The sequence below is a fragment of the Bufo gargarizans genome, chromosome 6 (genome assembly GCF_014858855.1).
Source record: "Bufo gargarizans isolate SCDJY-AF-19 chromosome 6, ASM1485885v1, whole genome shotgun sequence".
Classification (NCBI taxonomy): Eukaryota; Metazoa; Chordata; class Amphibia; order Anura; family Bufonidae; genus Bufo; species Bufo gargarizans.
The window spans coordinates 236,984,940-237,008,555 of record NC_058085.1 but is presented as its reverse complement, the minus strand read 5'-3'; the positions used below and the strand labels follow the sequence as shown (position 1 = coordinate 237,008,555).

Sequence of the window (23,616 nt, the reverse complement as noted above, 5' to 3'; positions counted from 1 at the left end):
TAAAGCTTCCTGAACATAACCATATTTTTATCTGGAGGGGGTGAAACCTGGTGACAGAATCCCTTTAATTCTTTGTGTGTTATTAGTTTAAGCAGACTGTGATTGTCTATTGTTGTGACTTAGATGAAGATTAGGGATGAGCGGCAGGGGTCATATTCAAATTCGCAATATTTCGCAAATATTTTGTAGAATATTCGTTGAATATTCGCAAATTTGAATATTCGTTATATTCTACAATTTTTTTACTCGAAAAATCAGCAAGGTAATGATCGTGTAATATGCAAATTTTAGTAATGCAAATTTTAGTAATGCAAATTTTTATTGCGAATTTTTCAACTTTTAGACAAAGAATATTATAGCACTATATTAGCTAAATTGCTCTATATTTGTTTTTTTTCCGAATATTTGCTATAACTTCTTTTTTTTGAATATTCGTAATATTCTAAAACAAGAATATATAGCAATATAGAGAATATTAGAAAAAAACGAATATAGAGCAATTTAGCTAATATAGTGCTATAATCTTCTTTGTCTAATAGTCTTTGTCTAATTTGTCTAATATATAAAAAAAATAAAAAAATTTGCAAACAACACTACTAATGTCAAGTATAGTGCAGCCTTCTTGGCCCACAAGCTAGACGCAGGGAGGGAGCATGTGTACTGATAAAAAAAAAAAAAAAAAAAATTATCGAATATTTGACATTACGAATATATATCACTATAGTCAAAATATTTGTGAATTTTCGAAGTACCTATATTCGCGATAAAAATTCGAATATTCGTGATCAACACTAATGAAGATCAGATCACATTTTATGACCAATTTGTGCAGAAATCCATATCATTCCAAAGGGTTCACATACTTTTTCTCGCAACTGTATGTGCCTGTTTTGGGACATTATGAGGTCAGTACATTACCAGTCCACGGTGCAAAGTGACACTTTTACCAGTGCCTTTCAGAGTGTTAGGAAAATGGTTTTTATCTATTGGATTTTGCAAAATGTGAAATAAAATTTGTTTTTATATCCAACAGATGACTGTACCAAAAAGTTGGTGGGAAATCTTGTTTTATCTACTGATTATGAAGTCAGATATAACAATATAACAGAAGACAGTGATGGAGAACATTCCCCAACAATCCTTACCACAAATATACCCTTGGGTCTTCACAGCAGAGATCTATTTACTGATCCCACTAATCACTTGGAACCATCTTCATCATCTGATCCATCAATGATTGATAAAATTGTTGATCACAGTATCGGAGATTCAGAGGGTAAAATATTTCCATGTTCTGAATGTGGGAAATGTTTTACCAAGAAATCTAATCTTTCAGTGCATGAAAGAATTCACAGAGATGAGAGACCATTTTCATGTTCAGAATGTGGGAAAAGTTTTCGCCAGAAATCAGTTCTTTTTAAACATCAAAGAAGGCACCGTGGAGAGGAGCCATTTTCATGTCTAGAATGTGAGAAAGGTTTTCAACAGAAATCAGATCTCATTGTACATCAAAGAACTCACACAGGAGAGAAACCATTTTCATGTTCTGAATGTGGTAAATGTTTTATGCAGAAATCTGTTCTTGTCACACATCAGAAAATTCACTCTGGGGTAAAGCCATTTTCATGTGTGGAATGTGGGAGATGTTTTACCCGAAAGCAAGATCTTTTTAAACATCAGATCACTCATACAGGGATGAAACCTTTTCCATGTTCAGAATGTGGAAAATGTTTCACTACAAAATCAAATCTTGTTGAACATCAGAAAACTCACACAGGGGTAAAGCCATTTTCATGTCCAGAATGTGGAAAATGTTTCATCCAGAAATCGGATGTTGTTAAACATCAGAAATGTCACACAGGGGAGAAACCATTTTCGTGTTCTGAATGTGGGAAATGTTTTGCAAGGAAATCATGTCTTATTGAACATCAAAGAACTCACACAGGAGAGAAGCCATTTTCATGTCCAGTTTGTGGGAAATGTTTTAGCCATAAGTCCGCCGCTGTTAAACATCAGGTAATACATGGAGTGGGGAAGCCGTTTTCATGTTCTGAGTGTGGAAAATGTTTTGCTAAGAAATCTCATCTTCTTGAACATAGCATAATCCACACAGGGGAGGAACCATTTTCATGTTCAGAATGTGGGAAATGTTTTAGCCAGAAGTCCGATCTTGTTAAACATCAGAGAACTCACACAGGAGAAAAGCCATTTTTATGTTCTGAGTGTGGGAAATGCTTCACAAGAAAATCAAGTCTCATGGAACACCTGAGAAGTCACACAGGGGAGAAGCCGTTTTCATGTCCAGAATGTGGCAAATGTTTTAGCCAGAAGTCCGATCTTGTTAAACATCACAGAACTCACACAGGGGAGAAGCCATTTTCATGTTCTGAATGTGGGAAGTATTTTAGACAGAAATCGGTCCTAGTTAATCATCAATTAATCCATACAGGGGAGAAGCCATTTGCATGTTCAGAATGTGGGAAATGCTACAGCCATAAAGCCGCTCTTGCTCAACATAAGAAGCGAAGCCATTTTAATGTTCAGACTGTAGTGAATGTTTTACCTCAGATGTAACCCTCCAGAGAAACTTCATAGATCGGAATATCCTTAGTAAGCACTTGCCAATTATGGCAGGAGTTGCGGAGAAGCGGCTTATGTCTGTTGTTTATCTAACTCCCATATAAGTTAATGGGAGCTACACTTTTTCCAGTGACCCTGGAGGGAGGTAGACAGCATAGCACGCTGGTGGAAATGGAGAACAACCCTCTTGAGCATTTCTGTAACACCGCTCACCATCAGCTGGCACTTACACATAAAAGGCTGAGATAGTAATAACCCAAAACCAATTAATTAAAGGGCACCTGGTTCCCTGTACAGCTCCAGATTACATGCTACATTCATTTGTAACCCCTTAGTCTCAGGGGTGACACACTGGTTCCCTGTCTTTTTTCTTGCCATTCCTTCTAGGCAGTCATCAAGACCCAGGAAACATACCTTATTTTTTGCCCTATAAGACGCACCTAGGTTTTTGAGGAGAAAAAAAAACAAAAGGTGTGCTTTTGGTGGGTTTTGAACTAATGGTGGTCTGTGGATGGCGCACTGTTATGGGGGATCTGTGAATGGTGAACTGTTATGGAGGATCTGTGGGTGACGCACTGTTATGGGGATCTATGGATGATGCACTGTTATGGGGGATCTGTGGGTGGCTCTTATTGGGGTCTCTGGATGGCACTGTTATGGGGATCCGTTTGACAGTTATGGGGGGGATCTGTGGATGACACGTATATAGATTCTTATGCTATGTGTCTTCCACAGATCCCCTCCATAACAGTGTCCCTGTAGTGAATGACCCTCAATACAGGGGTTGGGGGTTGCATCTGCTTTTATAATGACAGCGGGGCCCGTGCAGTGACTGTATTCTACTACACGGGCCCCGCTTACTGTATAATCGTATCGTATTATGTATATAATTGCATAATCAGCGCCTGTATTACTTACAACTACAAGCGCTCACAGTAGGTAGCAGAGAGGAGGCAGGCCGGGAGGACGGGCACTGGCAGCGTGAGTCACATAAAGTCGGCGGCGCGGGTGTGTGACGCGGTGACTCACGCTGCCAGTGCCCGTCCTCCCGGCCTGCCTCCTCTCTGCTACCTACTGAGCGCTTGTAGTTGTAAGTAATACAGGCGCTGATTATGCAATTATATACATAATTAACTATTACAGATACGATTATACAGTGAGCGGGGCCCGTGTAGTAGAATACAGTCACTGCACGGGCCCAGCTGTCATTATAAAAGCAGATTCCGGCCCCAGCCCCTCCTCCCTCACAGCTGATACACCCGCCGCGCGTGTATCATTGAAAATTCTTCAAAATCAGCAGCATTCGCCCCATAAGAGGCACTGCTATTTTTTCCCCACTTTTGGGGGGGGGGGGGGGGTGCGTCTTATAGGGCGAAAAATACGGTACCATCCCGACCGAGGCCCACCACAGAGGACAGCTCCAAACATACTACTCCACTCCTAACATAAAGCACACTGCCGTTTCCTCCATGGCCTGACTTGCGATTTCCAGAATGGGATTGAGCTCCAAGATACAGATTATAACTACCTCATCAGGCATCTTTTGTATGTGAAACCATAAAATAAAATAATCCTTGCAGTACTGAGATCTGCCTTTTCAATGGTAGCATTAAACAGGGTTAATGTTTTTTGACACACCCTACCTCATTTTCGCACCTTCTCACCATGCTTTGTCACCGTTTTTTTTCTTTTTTTTTTGTTTACCAAAACACCACCTTGTTTATCTCTAACTCCTCAACCAGTCTTGAACCGTGCAAATTTTGATCACAGTTTGTGTTCTAGCACAAAAACTCATTTGTGATACCCAGTGATGCTTATACTCGTATCCAGTGCCCATAACGGGGAATCACGCTGAAACACAGAGTGTGATTCCCGCGCAGGATATGCTCGTCTGAAATTTGCCTTATACAACCTGATTATCAGTAAAACAGCAAGTTTAAATTGCATTAAAAAGCTAGGTATTTCTTTCAATATACACCTCCTAGATTTTTAAACTATAGTAATTCTAACTTACAATTTAAAGTAGAATTTTTTTTTTTTAATCTTTGGAAATACATAAAAATGTTTATATATCAAAATTAAATAAAAATATATGTTGAGAAAGTTGCTAAAATAGTGACAAAATAAAGCCAGACAGGTGCAGGGGAAATATATGTTAGCAAGGTCAAACTGCAAGCTACTGAATTCATGGATTGACAAACTACATAATATGAGATATGTGACGATCTCTACTCTCAGGTCACGTCACGGGAGTGAATTATACTAGTGGGCCCATCAATTTACCACATAAATTCCCACCCACCTATTCTAGATGATGGAATTATGCTAACTTAGGGCTGTTTCACACGAGCGGAGGCCATGCGTGGCATCCGCTCCGTGAAAGAGTGCCAAGACCCGATGCAGACTGCAGAAGCACGGACCATTAACATGACTGATAATGCTCCGTGCCTCTCTGTTATCTCTTTACTACGAAATCACAGTGACAACTTTATCTCACTGTGATTTCGTAGTAAAGAGATCATAGAGAGGCACGGAGCATTATCAGTCATGTTAATGCTCCGTGCCTCTGCAGTCTCCATCGGGTCTTGGCACTCTTTCACGGAGCGGATGTCACACACGGCATCCGCTCATTGTGAAACAGCCCTTACTCTCCTAGATTCTACACCCCACCCAAATATTTTCTATCATAATTGCTGTCACCACCTATACAATAAGGCAATAGGGGCTTGTACGCACATATTCTCTCAACCCAAAATTAACACCGTAACACGAGTTATCTATATAGGACTTAAAATCCTCTGAAACACTACCGGTAACGTTATTCCCTCCAAAAGAGCAAGTTCTATAAGACAAGAAAGGGACATATCAATTTTTACATTTAATACACAATAGTGCAGTGCAATACAAAAAGAAAGTATCAGATAAAAGATAAAAAACTAAAATATTATTTAGGTTTTTGCCTCACCTTCCCAAGCGGCTGACCGATGTGGCAATATGAATCACAGCAATTTCTCGCCGTATGACAGGGACTGCGGGTACAGGTAAGATCCCATAATCCGAGTCTCCTCGTCCCAGTCATACAGTCACCAAATATGATCGAGTTATGATTTCCAGAAGGCCAGCTCCTGAATACTGAGAAATGCCTCATGTCCAGTATGGTGTGTCTAGACTCTCCCGAAGCCCATGCCAGGCTGAACACAATTAATAGGGTTCTGAGGATGTGTGTGTTATGAGGTTGGGGTTATGGCTTCTAATATTATTTCATCCACCTACTGAGTGGCTTAGACAACCTGCTGGGTTAGCAGCCACCATGTCTGGGGTTGCCCTGCATTTTTAGTGTCCCCTTCCAAGTCTTCATTAGTATACCCATATGGCTTGTAAGTACGCCAGTGCTAAATGGAGTGTCCTCTGAGAATGTGGAGTGTCTCACCTTTTTGCAGACTGGTTGGCATCTAGAGGCACAATTTGCATAAGTCTTTAATAGATAAAAAAAACACTGACATACAGTCAGCTATTGATAATGCAAGTTTAGGAAAATCTGTCTCAGATATTGTTACACCTCCCCCTTCACGACATGGCATGGGATCATTGATATAGCAATCAATATCACAAGCCATGCTCAGCCGCCTCTCCCTGACGCGATAACCCATCTGCGTTACCATGCTCACTGCCCTTTTTGTGCTGGATAGTAAAGTCATAGTGTTGCAAGGCCAGACTCCATCTCGGCAGCTTTCCGTTGTCATCTGCCACCCAATATAACCGACTAAGGGGGTTGTGATCGGTCACCACAGTAAACTTTCGCTCATAAATTGCCAGACATTCTTTCTCTATCGTGGCATAGGCCACCTCCCTTGGTAGGAGCTTCCTGCTCAAATGCATTATGGAGTGCTCATCCCCTTCAGGATTCACTTGGCTGAGCACTGCGCCTAGGCCATAGGCACTAGCATCAGTCTGAACCACAAACTTGCGGGTAAAATCTGAGCTTTGCAAGACTGGAGAGCTAGCAAGAGTAGATTTCAAAGCTGACAGAGAACTCTTGCAGTCTGAGGTCCAGTTAACTATTTGCGATAGCTTCTTTTTTGTGAGGTCCGTCAAAGGTTTTGCTAGGTTGCTATAGTTGGGGGCAAATTTCCGATAGTACCCAGCTGTCCCTAAGAAGGACATAACCTGCTTTTTAGTCTTAGGCTGGGTTCACACCTGAGCGTTCCGAAAGGAGCGCTCTGTATGCGCGATTGTACCAGCGTTTACAATCGCGCATACAAAGACAAGCGAACGCCCATTGTCATGCGTTCCCGAATGTCTATGTACGGGAACGCGCTACAAAACGCCCCAAAGAAGCTCATGTACTTTTTTGAGTGTAGGGCGTTTTACAGCGCGATCGTACGCGCTGTAAAACGCCCAGGTGTGAACCATTCCCATAGGGAATCATTGGTTTCTCCTTGTTGGGCGTTTTATAGCGCGTAGGAACGCGCTGTAAAACGTTCAGGTGTGAACCCAGTCTCAGGGGTAGGCCTATTGGAGATGACATCTACTTTCCCTGGCTCTGGCTTAAGCATCCCTCCACCTACCTGGTGCCCAAGGTACTGCACCTTAGACATGCCTATCTTGCACTTTCCAGGCTTGATGGTCAGTCCTGCATCCTGGATTCGCTTGAGCACCTGTGACAGGTGGGTTAAGTGATCCTCCTAGGTCGGACTGAACATAGCGATGTCATCCAGGTAAGCAATGGCAAACTTGTCCAACAGCTGGTTCACCAAGCGCTGGAATGTGGCAGGGGTATTCTTAATGCCAAAGGGCATTACATTGAACTCATAGAGCCCAAAAGGAGTGATGAAGGCAGATCTCTCCTGGGCCCCAGGGGACATGGGAATCTGCCAATACCCCCTACTCAAGTCCATAATGGTTATGTACTGGGCACTGGCTAGCTGGTCCAAGAGCTCATCTATGCGGGGCATTGGGTACACATCAAAAACAGTGATGGCATTTAGCTTCCTGTAGTCCACGCAAAAGTGTGTGGTCTTTTTGGGGACAAGCACTACAGGTGATCCCCACGCACTTTGAGATTCCTGGATCACGCCCAGCCCTAACATTTCCTCTACCTCTCTCTTTATGTCTGCTCTCACCTCTATAGAGACTCGATAGGCAGTTTGTCTAATCGGCAGATGATCCCCAGTGTTCATGTGGTGAGTCGCCAGGGGAGTCCTTCTAGGTCTCCCTGTAAAAGTTTCGAGAAAGGGGTTAAGTTCCTCCCACAGCTGGGATTTCTGAAACTCGGACAGCTGTGAGCTAACTACAGCATCCTCAAGGGATCCTACCTCCTCTCCTGCGCCCACTAAATCCGGCAGAGTGTCACTTCCCCCTTCTCTGGTAAACTGCAGACAGGCAGGATGGACGTATCCCTGTCATGATGCGCCTTGATCATATTTACATGAAAGACTTTGTGCTTCTTGCGAACATGATAGATCGTGACTACATAGTCCATGTAATTTAAGCGTTCATGAATGGGATACGGGCCTTCTCATGCCGCCTGGAGTTTGTTCTGGGTCATAGGGACCAGTATCCATAACTTCTAACCCACCTCGTACACCCTCTCCCTGGCATTTCTATTGTACCACCTCTTTTGATTCGCCTGTGCCTGATCCATGTTCTCATGTACAATACCGGTCAGTCCCTGCATTCTTTCCCTGAATTTTAGGACATATTCAATTACAGAGACTTCGGGCGCAACCAATTCTCCCTCCCATGATTCCTTCAGGAGATCTAGTGGCCCCTGTACCCTCCTCCCGTACAGGAGCTCAAAGGGTGAGAAACCTGTTGATGCCTGAGGTACCTCTCTGTAGACAAATAGTAGGTGCGGTAGATAACGCTCCCATTCTCTCCCATGGGTATCCACAAGCATTATGAGCTTCTGCTTGAGGGTCCCGTTAAATAGTTTGCAGAGACCGTTTGTCGGCGGGTGGTACGGACTGGCTACCAGGTGTTGCACCTGTATTTTCTTACAGAGGCTTTGCATAAGATTAGACATAAACTGGGTCCCCTGATCCATGAGATGAGATAGGATTCTGGGGAATCCTACATGGGAAAATATGGTGAGAAGTGCATCTGCCACCTTGTCAGCCCTGACGAATGATAACGCGACGGCCTCTGGGTAACGTGTGCCATAATCCACGACCGTCAAGATGAATCGTTTTCTCGAGCTGCTGGTTACGGCCAAGGGCCCCACAATATCCACAGCAATCCTCTGGAAAGGCTCCGCAATTATGGGCAAAAGGATGAGGGGTGCCCGATGCACAGGTCCTGCCTTCCCCATCCTTTGCCATACAATACAGGAACAGCAGTAATCTGCCACATCATTCCCCAAACTGGGCCAGTAAAAGTTATGTTTTAAACAGCTTTTCGTTTTACTTATCCCTAGATGACCGGCTAGTGGTATCTCGTGGGCAATCTGTAGGAGTTACTTCCGGAACTGCCGAGGTACCACTAGTTGCCTGTCTTTAAAAATATGCTGCCAGTGGGAACACTTTGCCTATACAGCCTCCCCTTGTCCCAGGTTATGATTTCTTTGTCCCCCTCCTTAGGGGTCCGACCAGCCATCTCCCGCAGCTTCTGCAGACTGTCATCAGTGTGTAGGGCAGTCTGAAACGAACGATGGTCCGCGTCTGTGCTGGTGGATAACACCACATTCTGACTAATCCCAGGGCCCCCAGGCTGTGGACTGCCAGCTCGCTCCGTTTCTTCTATAGCCAAGAGAGTAGGGGGCCCAGAACCCAGACCTGAGTTGGCCTCCTGGGCACTCTGACTGCGAGTTACAGAAGAAATGGACACATCTTCCTCCCTCTTTCGGTGCAGGAGGGTGGATGTGGACGTGACAGAAACTTCATGCATCTTTATGACATTTCCTGCCACTAAACCGCTACACAAGCCATTATCTTTTGATGGACACGTATCACCTTCTACATTATTATTGGTTATGCAAACTTTACCCAGTGCATGGGTTACTACGTTCAGTTTATTACTAGGCACAGTATCATTATGCAATTCTAACACATTGATGAATACAGAGTTATCACATTTGGTAGTCTCAATATCACCATATGTGACTGGTGCCAACTCACATGGAGCTGCACACACGCCAGCATCCTCCTCAATGTCTGAGGGAATATACCTGGAAGACTAATTGTCCCAGATCAGTTCCTAGGAACACATTAGTGGGAATCTTATCTGTAACTCCCACTTCCATCATCCCTCTTCCCACCCCCTAATCCAATTAGGTCCTCAGAGTTGACAAGGTCTGGGTGCACGAGGGTCATCTCGGCACCAGTGTCCCTCAATCCCAAGGTGACTATGTTGCCCACAGTGATCGCTTATAAATTGTCACAAGATGCCCTCTTTTTCCCACCCACAAACAAAACTGCTGGGGACGAAATAGATGGTTTGGGCAAAGGGGTGATAGGGTAACTCCTGGAGATCTGCAAGTAGGGGTAAAGGTGTTAACAGGGGGTTTTCCCCCTTCCAACCTGGCACAGCAGGCTTCTGTGCCTCTGGCACTCGACTGGCAGCATATACATCCGCAATCTGGGAAGCTTTATCCAAGGTCCTGGGCTCCCATTCCAGAATAAACTGTCTCACTTCCATAGAACAGGTGTGGATGAACTGGTCCAGGAGCATCAGATCCTCCAGGTCTTCCAGAGTGGTAACACCCCATCCCTGGGTCCACTGCCTGAACTGGTTCCTTAGTCCAATAGCCAGGTCCTAGTAGCTGTCAGTACCTGTGCGCTGTAAAGTCCTAAACTGTTTTCAGTATACTTCTGGGGTGAGGTTAAACCAGGCATCCTCAAACTGCGTCCCTCCAGCTGTTGTAAAACTACAACTCCCACAATGCCTTGCTGTAGGCTGATACCTGTAGGCTGTTCGGGCATGCTGGAAGTTGTAGTTTTTCAACAGCTGGAGGGCCACAGTTTGAGGATGCCTGGGTTAAACCGATGAATTAAGGCCTTTTTAATCCACAGTCGTGGGCAATGCTGCAAACACCTCCAGTGCTTTGCCTCTTAGTCCTGGAGTCAGATACTTAGCCCATTCTGCAGGGGGTGGCTAGAATTGCCTGCAGACCTTTTCAAAACTTTTGAGGAAAACATTCAGATCACTGTCTTTCTCCATGAGAGGAAAACGATCTAGACGAGGTTTAAGGAATACAGTGTCTGTGGACTGTATTTGTGTCAACCTTAGCTGGTACTCCCGCTCTGCCTGGCATTCTGCAAACTCTCGATCCGCTTGGCATTCTGCAGCTTCTCGCTCTGCTTGGCGCTCTTGCAACAACAGCTGCAGCCTCAGATTAGGATCACAGGCACCAATCTGCTGGAGAATTAGAGGAAGAGAAGATTCCATACCGCTTTCAGCACTGGTACTGTCCTGCCCAGCCAGTTCCTGAAAAGGATCTTCTGTCTGTTTCTCAGAGGCTGAAGGTCCCTTCTCTGGTTCCACAGAACGATAGGACTGTGTATTAAATGCCATCAATGTTTGAATCAGCTCCGCTTTGGTCTGGTTTGTTGTTTCCAGCCGTCTCTCTGGCTGTTCTGCACATATTTATGTTACCTGACAAATATTAGTCCTTCCTTGTGAACTGTTGTATCCTTCCCAAGGATACTCCAGCCCGTAAGTGTAAGGGTTAATTTATTAAACCAAACACTTAAAATCTTAAACAGTGTAAAAATCAAGAACACTATCCCACCTCTTGCCACCAATCTGTGACTATCCCTACTCTCGGGTCACGTCATGGGGGTAAATTATACTAGTGAGCTCATCAATTTACCACATAAATTCCCACCCACTTATTCTAGATAACGGAATTATGCTAACTTAGGGTACTTTCACACTAGCGGCAGGACGGATCCGACAGGCTCTGCACCCTGTCGGATCCGTCCTGCTGCTATTTTGCTGTGCCGCTGGACCGCCACTCCGTCCCCATTGACTGTAATGGGGACGGGGCGGAGCTCTGGCGCAGCACAGCAGTGCATGGCGAGAGGCCACCGGACTAAAAAGTCGGACATGCAGTACTTTTACAGTACTTTTAGTCCGGCGGCCTCTCGCCGTGTACTGCCGTGCTGCGCCCCCATCCCCATTATAGTCAATGGGGACAGAGCGGCGGCACGGCAAATAGCAGCAGGACGGATCCGACATGGTGGACAGCCTGTCGGATCCGTCCTGCCGCTAGTGTGAAAGTAGCCTTACTCTCCTAGATTCTAACACCCCAATATTTCTTATCGCAATAGCTGTCACCACCTATACTATAAGGCAATAGGGGCCTATACTCACATATTCTCCCAACCCAAAATGAACACCGTAATACGAGTTATCTATATGGGACCTAAAATCCTCTGAAACACTAACGGTAACGTTATTCCCTCAGAAAAAACATGTTCTATAAAACAGCAAGGAAGGGATTAATAGTTTTTTTTAATTTAATACACAATAGTGCAGTGCAATACAAAAAGAAAGTGTCAGATAAAAAGATAAAAAACTAAACTATACATACAAAAACAATGCAGTAAACAGATAAAATAAAAGAGATAACATACAGAATATTGACTTACTTTAAACAATGTGGATCTCCAAATGGCTGACAATTAAAGGGGTTGGCCACTCTTTGTATTTTCTACTACTGTGTGGGAGGCAAGGAAAGAGTACATTTTTTAAGTTATTACTGCACCTATATAGAGAGCGGAGCCTGAAAGTGAAGGAGAGCGCACTGCCGTCTGCCCCACAGAAATGAATGGGAGCAGGGGCCGTGCATGCGCGCCATGCTCCCATTCACTTCTATGGGAGAGGCGGGGATTAGCGCTTGGTGGTGGATGGACCCCGGGAAATCTGGTGTCCTCCAGCCACAGCGCTCCCAGCTCCGTTCTCGATATAGGTCCGGGTCCCACCGGTGGGATCCACACCTATCAGACAATGGGGGCATATCCTAGCGATCCCATAATAAACCTGGTCCTGTTTTTGAAGCAGATCTACACCAAAAAAAAAGCGACGAAAATGCAAACAAAACGCATGGAGCTGTTTTTTCTACTTCTTATTATTTTTAATGGGAGATTCAGCAATGATTCTGACCCAAGATAGGAATTGATTGAATTGAATGGGAGGCTGTTTTGAGGCATTTTGTGTAGCAGATTTTGAGGCAGAAGCACTCCAAAATCAATGCCAAAAAACTCTGTGTGAACTGCCCCTTACCGTTCCTGCTCCTTCACTCTAGCAGCTCCTTCACATTTGGATGCCACAGTTTCAGTAGAAATAGTGAAAAAATAAGTCTCATTGTCTCCTAAAGGTCTTTCAGTATCCTCTTGGGGACAAATTATGTGAAAATATATATATAAAAAAAGTAAAAATAATATACAAATAAATATAAAAAAGTCATCTTTGGCGCCATATTGTGTGGCAAAAATATATTTTAAAAAATGAATACAATTATTAAATACAATTAAAATAAAAAGGAAAAAGTGCAAAATAAGAGTGTTCACTGTCCTCCAATGGTCTTTTTATAACCTCTTGGGGGACATATTATGTGAAAAAAATATATTAAACAAAATAAGTAATAAACCAATTATAAAAATATAAATAAAAATACAAATAAAAGTAAAAAAAAGTCAGTGTCCCCCAAAGGTCTTTTTATGACCTCTTGGAGGACTTATTATGTAGCAGAAATATCTAAAAAATGTTGTTAAAAAGAAAAGATAAAAAATAATAAAATACATTAAAGGGGTTGGCCACCATACGCATAAAAAAAAATAATTGATAACTAAAGCCAAGAGGTATAAGTATAATGAGAGATATCTATAATGTATATGTGTATGTATAATTTTTCTAATGTGTTCTGCATAGTACGCTCCCATAGATGAGAGGCTGTGTGGGCGGAGCAGCTGCAAAGTGAAAGAAAAAATCCCAGCATGCATCACTGCAAGCATCTTCAGAGGAGCAGTCACATGACATCCCTGGCCAACTATGATACCATAGTCACAACAGCACCGCAGGTGTCATTTCATCGCAGATAAAGAAGTGATTTTGACGTCCAGGATATGGTCAAAAGGACACTAGTCTGGTTAATACATTACCAATATATATCGCCACTAAACTAATAATGTCAGGAGCAATATCATCTGAACTATTATCTAGATATATTCCTCCTATATACTGGACTACCAAACTGGCAACCACATAAGTGACTTTCACTTTTTTTTTACCGTTTCTATTTTTATCCTTATTTTTTGTTTTTACCCTTATTTTTATATTCTATTTTTGAAGTTGATCAACTACAGCAAACAATGCGCATGTGATATATTGTCTCTATATATGGTGGATGTGGGATAGGATTAACCATAATGTTTCAGGGAGATTAGTCACACATCCACATATTTGTATGTGCACTTTATGTTTATAATAAATTTGTGTATATTTCTATACCAGCCGACTATTGATTATACATAGAGTGCCAGATAGCTGAGCGCCCCCCAACCAATCATTTATCTTTACATATATACATGTATATATACACACACATATATACATCTCCTCCATGACGGGTACATAGTTCTCCACGGTTTCCCTGGAGAAGGCTTGTACGATGACCTTCTTCATGTTCTTGTGCTGGCTGTCATGCAGATTGGAGAGGCAGTCGGCCCCCAGGATGGTACGGACTGATTCTGGCCAGTGCACGGACACCAGCTTGTGCTCCCCAGGAGGATCTGCAGCACATTTTCAGGGCCCATGATGCGCACGGTCCGGGTTCCAAACAGATGCGTCTTGTAGAGGTGTCCGTACTTTCTGCGCTTCACTTGCAGGATTTTACGTCTCTGTAGCACCATGGTATGGAGAGGAACCACTGTCACTTAGCCACTACCATGGATCTATACACCCTGGTCACCAGTGCCCTGTGCACCCTGGTGCTGCCAGTCCTGCTGCTGCTCACTGCAGTCAAGCTGTGGGAGCGGTACTGTTACAGCTGCAGAGACCCCGGCTGCCAGTACCCCCTGCCTCCCTGGCACTATGGGGCTGCCTTTTATTGGAGAAACCTTGCAGATTGCGCTACAGATACATAAATTCCTGCAAATGAAACTCAAAGTACGGACACATCTCCAAAACGCATCTGTTTGTAACCCCGACCGTGCGCATCATGGGTGCTGAAAACATGCGGCAGATCCTCCTCAGGGAGCACAAGCTGGTGTCCGTACCATCCTGGAGGCCGACTGCCTCTCCAATCTGCATGACAGCCAGCACAAACATTTGAAGAAACACGTATACACATGCAGTGGTGTAACTAGATGTCTATGGGCCCCAGGGCAAACTTTGAATTGAGACCAACCACCCCCCCAAGCCCATATATATTCCCCCTTTGACCTCTCTTTTTATATCTTCAATTTCCCCCCTCTGTATATATATCCATTTTGCCCCTCTTTATATATATTCCATTTTACCCCCTCTATATATATATATATATATATATATATTTCATTTTGCCCCCTGTGTATGGACGGCTGCCCTCTATAGGGTCCATGGATGCTATAGAGGGCAGCCAAATCCATTAACCCTATAGAGGGCAGCTGAATCCATGGACCCTATAAAGGGAAGCTGAATTAAAGGACCCTATATAGGGTAGCTACAGTTGCAAGAAAAAGTATGTGAACCCTTTGGAATTATATGGATTTATGCAGAAATTGGTCATAAAATGTGATCTGATCTTCATCTAAGTCACAACAATAGACAATCACAGTCTGCTTAAACTAATAACACACAAATAATTAAATGTTACCATGTTTTTATTGAACACACCATGTAAACATTCACAGTGCAGGTGTAAAAAGTATGTGAACCCTTACATTTAATAACTGGTTGAACCTCCTTTGGCAGCAATAACTTCGGGTTGAGGTCAGGACTCTGACTGGGCCACTCCAGATGGCGTATTTTCTTCTATTTAAGCCATTCTGCTGTTGATTTACTTCTATGCTTTGGGTCGTTGTCCTGTTGCAACACCCATCTTCTGTTGAGCTTCAGCTGGTGGACAGATGGCCTTAAGTTCTCCTGTAAAATGTCTTGATAAATTTGGGAATTCATTTTTCCTTCGATGATAGCAATCCGTCCAGGCCCTGATGCAGCAAAGCAGCCCCAAACCAGAATGCCCCCACCACCATACTTCACAGTTGGGGTGAGGATTTTCATGTTGGTGTGCTGTGCCTTCTTTTCTCCACACATAGTGTTGTGTGTTTCTTCCAAACAACTCAACTTTGGTTTCATCTGTCCACAAAATATTTTGCCAGTACTGCTGTGGAACATCAAGGGGTTCTTGTGAAAACTGTAAACGTGCAGCAATGTTTTTTTTGGACAGCAGTGGCTTCCTCTGTGGTATCCTCCCATTAAATCCATTCTTGTTTAGTGTTTTACGTATCATAGATTGGCTAACAGGGATGTTAGCATATGCCAGAGACTTTTGTAAGTCTTTAGCTGACACTCTAGGATTCTTCTTCACCTCATTGAGTGGTCTGCGCTGTGCTCTTGCAGTCATCTTTACAGGAGGGCCACTCCTAGGGAGAGTAGCAGCAGTGCTGAACTTTCTCCATTTACTGATGAACAGCAAGGCTTTTGGAGATACTTTTATAACCCTTTCCAGCTTTATGCAAGTCAACAATTCTTAGTCGTAGATCTTCGGAGAGCTCTTTTGTGTGAGCCATCATTTACATCAGGCAATGCTTCTTGTGAAAAGCAAACCCAGAACTGGTGTGTGTTTTTTATAGGGCAGGGCAGCTGTAACCAACACCTCCAATCTCATCGCATTGATTGGACTACAGTTGGCTGACACCTCACTCCAATTAGCTCTTAGAGATGTCATTAGTCTAGGGGTTCACATACTTTTTCCACCTGCACTGTGAATGTTTACAGGGTGTGTTCAGTAAAAACATGGTAACATTTAATTATTTGTGTGTTATTAGTTTAAGCAGACTGTGATTGTCTATGGAAATCCATATCATTCCAAAGGGTTCACATACTTTTTATTGCAACTGTATATCCATGGACCCTATGAATGACTGGTATCCATGGATCCTACAGAGGACAGCAAAATCAATAGATATTTTATTTGGGGAGCTAAATCCATGGACCAGTTCAAGCTATGGATCCTATAGAGAGCAGCTGAATTCATTGACCCTATGGATGACCACTAATTCCATAGACCCTACAAAGTGCCCTACAGAGGGCACCTGTGTAAATGGACTACTGTAAGAACTCTACTGATGCCAGCTGAATCCAGGGAGCCTATAGAGGGCAAGAAACGTTCAGACATAAATGGAACCTACAGAGGGCACCTCGCGGGTTGGCAGAGCAGTGCACAGTACTTACTCTGTTTCTTCCCTGAATGGCCTTGCACAGGGTCACGTGCTTGGGCTGGATCTGCGGGGAGCATCGATCTGTGCGGGCTGCGGCTCGCTGTCTGGGGCAGCCGGCAGATGCTGATGCGCCGGTTTCGGTTGTTGCAGGGGAAGTTTTAGGGGTTTTGCAAAATGTTTTTAACCCCTTCATGACAGCCGTTTTTTACCATTTACCACTTTATGTGGTAATATCTTTAAAACTAGCGATATGCCCCCATTGTCTGAGATGAGAAAACCCCTTTAAGTCATGGACTTCTATAATTGGGCCTTCCAACCAGCAAGATCCTATGTTGCATTTGGTAAGCGTTCAGCTGCTTCTACCTGATGATCCTGTATGTCATTTCCTTTTTGATCTAGGAGAAAAAGATCATTTAACAAATCCACCTGTGAGACACAAACAAACTTTCCCTATTAGTTATATATAGTCATATTTCATGCTAGCTGCACTGTCTCTATAACATTATGTTGGCTCCTTTTCCACCACCAGGTTTGCATAAAGAGAATCCTGTGCCTTCATGTGTACCACGTAAGTTTTAGATTGATAAAGAATGGACAGTAGAGGCCCAAAATGTTGCTGTAGTTTATGTACTGGCGGGATTACAAATAAAACCCTCCCTTTATTCATGAATAAATTGAGTGCCGCCTCTTCACTTGAGGATTTAGTTATATACAGTGATATTGTACATCCATACAGAGGCATAACTAGAAGCTCCTCTGCCGCAATGCAAATTTTGTAGCAAGGCAATCCTTCTTAGACCTTTTGACTGAGGGACTGATATGATTGTGACCTACACTGCCTATAATTATGACCCTTCAGGTATATCTACACAGTGAAGTGAGAAATGGTGGGGCAGATACTGATGTCTGTAGCAAAAATCTTGGAAGGAGCAAAGATACTTAGACAGCTCCATGACTAGTGGACTGGATTGCTAATTTCTGAACTGAGAATAGTGAGTTAGCAAGCGCTCATGTGGAAAATATTAGTGTAAAATTAAAGGGGTTCTCTGGGAATTAAAAAAAATGAAAATACTTAAATAGGACTTCATTATAAATATATTCCCAAATACCTTACATTAGTTACAATGGCTTGTTTTGTCTTGGGAGCAATCATTAGGAGAAACAAAATGGCCGCCGTCCTATTAGTACACACAAAATCTGTCCTAATCACACAGCAGGATGACTTACTTCACAACACTGAGATAAAGAGCTGCCTCATCCTCATTTCTGCTTGTCAGGGATTATGATCCTGAATACAGATGATAAGATCTTTAGCTGAATCTCTGTTGGAATTGAGTTCATGCGCAGATGTGGCTAAGGAGCAGCAGCACTTGCATGTAGTCTCCATTACCACAGCCCCACATCACCACAGTCTGTCTTGTCCATCCTTTCTGTACTTCATGTCTCCTCATGACTTCCAAAAAGATTCAGCTGAATATCATATTAAACTATATTCAGGATGATATAATCCCTGACAAGTAGAGATGAGGAGGATGAGGCAGCTTCAGTGCTCTGAAGTAACTGTTGTGTGATTAGGACAGATTTTGTGTGCACCATTTTTGTCCCGTGGCCATTTTTTTTTTCACATTTTTTTTTTCACATTTTTTTTATTAGTTTTTCCATTGTCAAATCATAATATATCATCAAATAGATTGAATCAGTGTTACATTCCATGACATAGAGAATATAATAGTTACAAAGTATTCTGGAAGGCTAACAGAGATTTAACAGATAAAGAAAGCCTCAATACTCAAAGGGAAAAAGAAAAAATATATTCCTCCCCATGAACAACTTTTTCTACTTTTGAGTAGAATGGTGGAGGATACATAAATGGTATATTAAATAGAAATCAGATGAATGGTGCTTTCTGTGCTACCTAGGCCTACTGCAAATTAGAAGGACAAAATATAGAAGCAACTAGCAAGTATAGTGGATATAAAAAGTCTACACACCCCTGTTAAAATGTCAGGTTTCTGTGATGTAAAAAGATAAATCATTTCAGAACTTTTTCCACCTTTAATGTGACATATAAACTGTACCACTCAATTGAAAAACAAACTGAAATCTTTTAGGTAGAGGGAAGAAAACCCCAAAAACTAAAATAATGTGGTTGCATAAGTGTGCAAACCCTCTTATAACTGGGGATGTAGCTCTGTTCTGAATTAAGCAATCACATTCAAAATCGTGTTAAATAGGAGTCAGCATACACCTGCCATCATTTAAAGTGCCTCTGATTAACCCCAAATGAAGTTCAGCTGCTCTAGTTTGTCTTTCCTGAAATTTCCTTAGTCCCATCCCACAGCAAAAGCCATGGTCCACAGAGAGCTTCCAAAGCATCACAGGGATCTTATTATTAAAAGGTATCAGTCAGGAGAAGGGTACAAAAGAATTTTCAAGGCATTAGATTTACCATTGAACACAGTGAAGACAGTCATCATCAAGTGGCAGGGGCGTAGCGTGGGGGGGGGGCAGGGGGACCGTTGCCCCGGGCGCAAAATTGCAGGGGGCGCCAGGCGGCAAACACTTCAATGAGGGTCATGGGAGCCTATGGCTCCCGTCCCCTCCGTTCTTCCTCATAGGTTTCAGGCTAGTGGCCTAAAGCCTATGAGGCAGTAGAGCGAGCGTAGTGTAAGAGAATGTAGTTGATCCTGGAAGGTATGATGTCAAGGGAAGAGGCGGAGTCTCGTCATCCAGGGGGCATGGCCTAACGATGTGCGGGAGATTCTACAGAGCAGGAGCAGAGTGTGAAGGTAAGTATGTGGAGGAGAATAGTGACTGTTATTTTTACTTGGGGGGGCTTTATGCAGGGGCTGAAGGGAGAAGGAATTCTCTTTGTATTGGAGACTGTATGTTAGTGGGGTCTGAAGAGAAGGTAGGGGGGATATTATTTACATGGGACTGTATGCTGGAGAGGCTGAAGGCAGGGGGGGTGATATTTTACATGGGACTGTATGCTGGAGGGGCTAAGGCAGGGAAGTGATGTGTTTTACATGGGACTATATGCTGGAGGGGCTGAAGGCAGAGGGGGGGTTGTATCTTACATGGGACTGTATGCTGGAGGGGCTGAAGGCAGGGGGAGTGATGCATTTTAGGCTACTCTCACACTTGCGTTCAGAGCGGATCCGTCTGGTGTCTGCACAGACGGATCCGCTCCTATAATGCAGACGATGGGATCCGTTCAGAACGGATCCTTCTGCGTTATATTGTAGAAAAAATTCTAAGTGTGAAAGTAGATTCAGACGGATCCGTCCAGACTTTACATTGTAAGTCAATGGGGGACGGATCCGTTTGAAAATTGAGCCATATTGTGTCAACTTCAAACGAATCCGTCCCTATTTAATTACATTGTAAGTCTGGACGGATCCGTTTGCCTCCGCACGGCCAGGCGGACACCCGAACGCTGCAAGCAGCGTTCAGGTGTCCGCCTGCTGAGCGGAGCGGAGCCCAAACGCTGCCAGACTGATGCATTCTGAGCGGCTCCGCATCCACTCAGAATGCATTAGGGCAGTACGGATGCGTTCGGGGCCGCTTGTGAGAGCCTTAAAATGGAACCCACAAGCAGAGCCCCGAACGCTAGTGTGAAAGTAGCCTAACATGGGACTGTGCAAGAAGGGCTGGAAGGCAGGGGTGTGATGTATCTTACATGGGACTGTATGCTGGAGGGGCTGAAGGCAGATGGCAAAGAGAGGGAGTGTGATATTATTTACATAGGACTGTATGTTGGAGGGTCTGAAGGCGGGGAATGATGTATTTTACATGAGACTGTATGCTGGAGAGGCTGAAGGCAGGAGAGTGATGTGTCTTACATGGGACTGTATGCTGGAGGGGATGAAGGCAGGGGGGAGGTTGTATCTTACATGGGACTGTATGCTGAAGGGGGGCATAATTATTACTATAATACTACAGAGAGGGCCATTTTAATACTAATAATATTAATACAGAGGAGGAAATAATAATAATATAGAGGGGCCAGTATATGTTATAATTATACAGAGGGCATTATAGTTATGGGCACTATGGGGGAGGGGAGGTCTATTATCTGAGGATAATAGTAAAGTGAGAAATCCCAAACATTTTCTGTGAAACTCTACAGAGACGAGACGCGGCTGAAAGAAGGTGTCATGACGTTCCTATCTCCGAATGAAGATGCTGAGGAAAGTCTACATCACAGGAGATGTCACTGGATGTAAGATATATGGTGCGGTATTCTCCTGTATTTTTCATAGCAATGTATGTTATGTCCATACAAATATCTGTTTGGGGGGGGGGGGGTGGATATAGAATTTAGGCCACACTGCCGACGCCTGGCCCCAGACTTCAGGTCACACTGTGTGTGTCCTGAATTCTGGGGCCTCACACCCATCTACTACATTATCTGCACTCAGAGTTATCCCTGTGTTATCTGTGGTGTTACATAGGACTGCAGATGACATCTACTGCATTATTTGTAAAAAGGGGCGTGGTCACAGGTTGGGGGGCGCAATATTTGGCTTGCCCCGCGTGCTGGCAACCTACGCTACGCCACTGTCAAGTGGAGAAAATATGGCACAACAGTGACATTACCAAGATCTGGACGTCCCTCCAAAATTGATGAAAAGACGAGAAGAAAACTGGTCTGGGAGGCTACCAAGAGGCCTACAGCAACATTAAAGGAGCTGCAGGAATATCTGGCAAGTACTGGCTGTGTGGTACATGTGACAACAATCTCCCGTATTCTTCACATGTCTGGGCTATGGGGTAGAGTGGCAAGACGAAAGCCTTTTCTTACGAAGAAAAACATCCAAGCAAAAACACATCTGAAGTCTCCAAAAGCATGTGGGAAAAGGTGTTATGGTCTGATGAAACCATGGTTGAACTTTTTGGCCATATTTCCAAAAGATATGATTGGCGCAAAAACAACACTGCACATCACCAAAAGAACACCATACCCACAGTGAAGCATGGTGGTGGCAGAATCATGGTTTGGGGCTGTTTTTCTTAAGCTGGAACTGGGGCCTTAGTTAAGCTAGAGGGAATTATGAACAGTTCCAAATATCAGTCAATATTGGCACAAAACCTTCAGTCTTCTGCTAAAAAGCTGAACATGAAGAGGAACTTCATCTTTTATCATGACAACGACCCAAAGCATACATCCAAATCAACAAAGGAATGGCTTCACCAGAAGAAGATTAAAGTTTTGGAATGGCCCAGCCAGAGCCCAGACCTGAATCCGATTGGAAATCTGTTGGCTTCAAGCGCTCACTGAGCATGCTCACAGTGACACATATCACAGTTGCAGTATTGCAACCCCATTGACAATCAATAGAAGTGATGTACAACTTTACTCTCTCCATGTCATGTGACACATGTCGCTGTGTAGCAGCAGCCTTAGAAAGAGTGAAGCAATTAGGATCACTGTGGGAGATTTACTAAACTAAAGGCTCATTTACACAGCTTGACTGAAGAAGCAATAATCAGGAAGAACTGACTGTTTCCGATAACTCTCTGCTCTTCAGAAGACGTGAAAGCTGCATTTATTGGAAGTCTTTTTTTTAATATATGTATGCCAGCTTTTGGTGTAAAAATAGATGCAAGACCGTTTATTGAAGGCCCGTGCGACAATACAGTCCTGATCAAAAGTTTAAGACCACTTGAAAAATGGCAAAAAATCATATTTAGCATGGCTGGATCTTAACAAGTTTCCAAGTAGAGCTTCAACATGCAACAAGAAGAAATGGGAGTGAGACAAAACATTTTTTGAGCATTCAATTTAATGACGAATAAACTGAAACAGGCTGTTTTTCAGCTGATCAAAAGTTTAGGACCACACCTCCCAAAAAACTAAACCCCCCCAAAATAGAAATCCAACTTCCAAACATGAACTCAGTAATGAGTAGCTCCGCTGTTATTGTTTATCTCTTCAAAAATTTGTTTTGGCATGCTTGATGCAAGAGTTTCCATGAGGTGAGTGGGAACATTTCTCCAAGTGGTCAAGACGGCCGCACGAAGGCCATCTACTGTCTGGAACTGTTGTCCATTTTTGTAAACTTCCCTTGCCATCCATCCCCAAAGGTTCTCAATTGGATTTAGATCAGGGGAACACACATCATGGGCCAAAAGAGTGATGTTATTCTCCTGATAGAAGTCCCTTGTCCTACGGGCATTGTGTACTGTAGAGTTGTCCTGTTGAAAAACCCAGTCATTACCACACAGACGAGGGCCCTCAGTCATGAGGAATGCTCTCTGAAACATCTGGACATAGCCAGCAGCCGTTTGACGCCCCTGCACTTCCTGAAGCTCCATTGTTCCACTGAAGGAAAAAGCACCCCAGACCATTATGGCGCCCCCTCCGGTCTGGCGCGTAGAAAACATCTCAGGTGGGATCTGCTTGTCATGCAACGTTGGAGACCATCAGGATTTTTTCTCATCAGAGAATAAAACTTTCTTCCACCTTTGAATGTCCCATGTTTGGTGTTCTCTTGCAAAGTCCAAACAAGCAGTTCTGTGGCCTTCAAGGAGACGAGGTCTTTGAAGACGTTTTTTGTTTTTGAAGCCCTTCAGTCTCAGATGCCGTCTGATGGTTATGGGGCTGCAGTCAGCACCAGTAAGGGCCTTAATTTGGGTTGAGGATCGTCCAGTGTCTTGATGGACAGCC

The 23,616-nt window shown here is 43.6% G+C and overlaps 1 protein-coding gene across 1 annotated transcript in view; it reads left to right on the top strand.

Annotated features, from left to right (window-relative positions):
• Positions 1–3,110, top strand: part of LOC122941327 (oocyte zinc finger protein XlCOF6-like) — a 59,675-nt gene extending 56,565 nt beyond the window's left edge. Inside the window, exon 9 of the mRNA XM_044298458.1 lies at positions 1,034–3,110. Within this exon, the coding sequence (XP_044154393.1) occupies positions 1,034–2,574 (1,541 nt within the window). The 3' untranslated portion in view covers positions 2,575–3,110. The remainder of the gene's footprint in view (positions 1–1,033) is intronic.
• Positions 3,111–23,616: the final 20,506 nt, after the last annotated feature.